Source organism: Saprolegnia diclina, assembly GCF_000281045.1.
Source record: "Saprolegnia diclina VS20 unplaced genomic scaffold supercont1.84, whole genome shotgun sequence".
Lineage (NCBI taxonomy): Eukaryota > Oomycota > Saprolegniomycetes > Saprolegniales > Saprolegniaceae > Saprolegnia > Saprolegnia diclina.
In genome coordinates, this window is record NW_008246151.1 from 67,386 (window position 1) to 70,110 (window position 2,725).

Below are 2,725 nucleotides of genomic sequence, written 5' to 3' on the forward strand. Positions count from 1 at the left end.
GACACGCACAGCCACGCTCAGCCACCAGTCTCGGCTGTCCCCGCTTTGCTAATCTACACCGAGCCTGGTCAGCTCACTTCCTCTCTTGGTTTCCCGACCACAAGTGCTTTTCTCGTGTGTTCTCCCATCGCAACTGGTTTCGTCAAAGTACAAAATAAAACAGCGTCATATTTGTATGTGGTTTTATTCGGCTGTGTAAATTCATGTCACTTGACCGCCATCTCGTTTTAGTTGTGTCAGAGAGCGTGCTGCAAGCGGCCGAGGGAGGCAGAGTGCGTGCAATGCGGCCTGGTTTGTATTTCAAAATTGACGAGAAAATAGAAATGTCGCCATCATTTTCTCTCGCTACAGAGCTCGCACAGCGACACCACGTGACATTTTGGACTCCCCAAAGTGTGGTTTAGCACTCTGGCGAGTATGAGCGATTTGCTTTTCAAACATGATTCGGGTCGATCGGCCGAGGCGGCAAGCCCTCTCGTGCCAAAATCTGTCTATAAATGGTGAACGCCAATAATAACGACCTTAAATGACGACCCAGAGGCTGGCCTATCACCGTCCACGACACAATTGTGCCAATCATCGGGCGCCATTCACCGACCACGCACACGACCGCTGCAATGAGCCAGGCAGGACCCAGGATGGTCACGCTACGGGAGGCGCTTACGACGTCTCTGTAGACGTAGGATCGGCGACAAGCACCGCACGACGAGCCACCGAGTCGGCTGTAGGGCGGAGCCCTGGCCAATCCTTTTGCTGGTCGTCCTGCGTCCTGCGAGACGCGCTGCACGACGACGAGTGACGCTCGGTATCGCCGCCTGCCGCGATGTCTTCTGCTTGACGCGCCTCCAGAGCGTGGACCGCTCCCGTCCGTTGGCACGTACGCCTGCAGTCGCCGTCACGGCGCCTTGGCCGTAGACTCTCGGCAGCTTCTGCGGTCTCGTGCCCACTGGACCGAGGTCTCGGCAAGAGCGTACCAACAGCTGCTTCAAAGGTACTACACATATCGATACGTCTGAATGCAGTGTGCGATACTCTGGACCGCGTAGAAGAGGCTTTGGCCACGAGCGTGCGTTCTGGCCCGAAAGCCAACACGCTGGACGAGCTGTCACGATGGTACCGGAGTCGCGACGCTCCACGCCAAGGCGATGAACGTGCACATTATCACGGGCAACAACGCGCTCACGCCCAAGGCCTCGATCGGTGCGCTAGAGTACCCCCAAAGTGTACTTGGTATCAATCTATCTAGTGGCGCCGTTCACGAGCCGCAACAAGGACATTGGCGACATCGTCGCTTTGATCCAAGAAGGCCGCTGTGCGCTCACCACGTCCCTCCTCGCGTTCAAGTACATGGTCATGTACCCCGTGATCGAGACGACGCTCATCACGGTCATCAACCACGTCCAAGCCACCTTCTCCAACAACCAGGTATTCTTATTTTCTTATTCGTCAACTTAGCTTGTCTAGTACCTCTTTGACGACCTTGTTGTCGTGCTCGGACTCTCGGTGCTCATGCTGCGCACGGGTCCGTCTCCGATTTTGACGCGGGCGCGTCCGCCCGACTCGCTCTTTGTACGATTCCCTCTCACAAGATACGACGACGCTGATGTTGTATCGTAGGCGCCAGCGGTCCTGGGTTCGATCGCGGGCCAGACGGCGCTATTCGGTGTCTTTTTTGCTCTGCCGCTCTGGCTCGCGCACTCACAAGACTGGTTTTGCGCGCTGCCAGACGTCGCGTCGGGCCGCAAGGTTTGCTTTGCGTACCAGCCAGACGAGTCGGGGGACATGACGGTGCACGCGCACGAAGTGTCGATCATCTGGACGACGGGTGCACCGCTCGAGGTCCAGCTGCAGACTCATGGGCGTTTGTAGGTCATTTGCAGTACCTTCTGCTTGCGATCGCGTTCAACTTGAAGGACGCTTTCCGCAAAAGCGTCTGGACCAACAGATCGTTTGTGCTCTACACCTTCGGGATGACTTTGCTGCTCTCGTACATTGTGCTTGCGCCAGGTACCCACTCGGACTCCAAATTGATGCTGACACGGCGTGTAGAGAGCGATCTCAACATCAAGTGGCTCGACCTCACGACGCCGCTGCCCCAAGCGTTTAGCCGCCAAGTGTTTGGCATCTTTGTCCTCAACGCCGTCGCCGCCGTGGCGTGCGAGGCAGGCGTGCGCAAGTGGACGACTCAATAGATAAGACTGTTGTTTGCTTTCATATATAAATGTATCGACATGGCGTTGATTGGCGCCGGAGGAGCGTCTCGAAGCGGCGCTGCTCGGAGGCCTCGCGTTCTGTGCGCTCGCGTCGAAGCTGCTCGAGGCGACTGGAGGAGGGCACAGCTCACACGATGAGCTCCGAGCTCATTCTCATGCGAGTACATTGGGTTTCGCATGACTCGGTGCGGATCGTCCACAATTGGTACGTATCGACCGTTGGCATATGCCGGTGGAGGTCGCAATCAAGCGTCCCGTTGCGTCTGTGCCAGCGCCGGAGTAGCGAAGACGTTCTAACGTACACGTATGAGATCAGACGATCGCACCATGGCGTTGTACCGCGAAACGAGCGCATTGGCAGCGACAGCCGTACATTGAACGATACAACACGGGCGCCGTGAAGCCCGTCATGCACGCTGTGAATTGGGAGCTCGCAAAACACCGAGCCGTAGGCGGGCTGCAGCGCACACAGAGCCGCAAGCAAAACGACGTACTTGATCGTCCTTGCTGAC

General features: G+C 57.1%; 1 protein-coding gene across 1 annotated transcript in view; it reads left to right on the plus strand.

Annotated features, from left to right (window-relative positions):
• Positions 1–2,237, plus strand: part of SDRG_15095 — a gene marked incomplete at its 5' end in the record, with an annotated part of 10,630 nt that extends 8,393 nt beyond the window's left edge. Inside the window, 3 exons of the mRNA XM_008621258.1 lie at positions 1,618–1,825; positions 1,870–2,007; positions 2,050–2,237. Of these exons, the coding sequence (XP_008619480.1) occupies positions 1,618–1,825; positions 1,870–2,007; positions 2,050–2,192 (489 nt within the window). The 3' untranslated portion in view covers positions 2,193–2,237. The remainder of the gene's footprint in view (positions 1–1,617; positions 1,826–1,869; positions 2,008–2,049) is intronic.
• Positions 2,238–2,725: the final 488 nt, after the last annotated feature.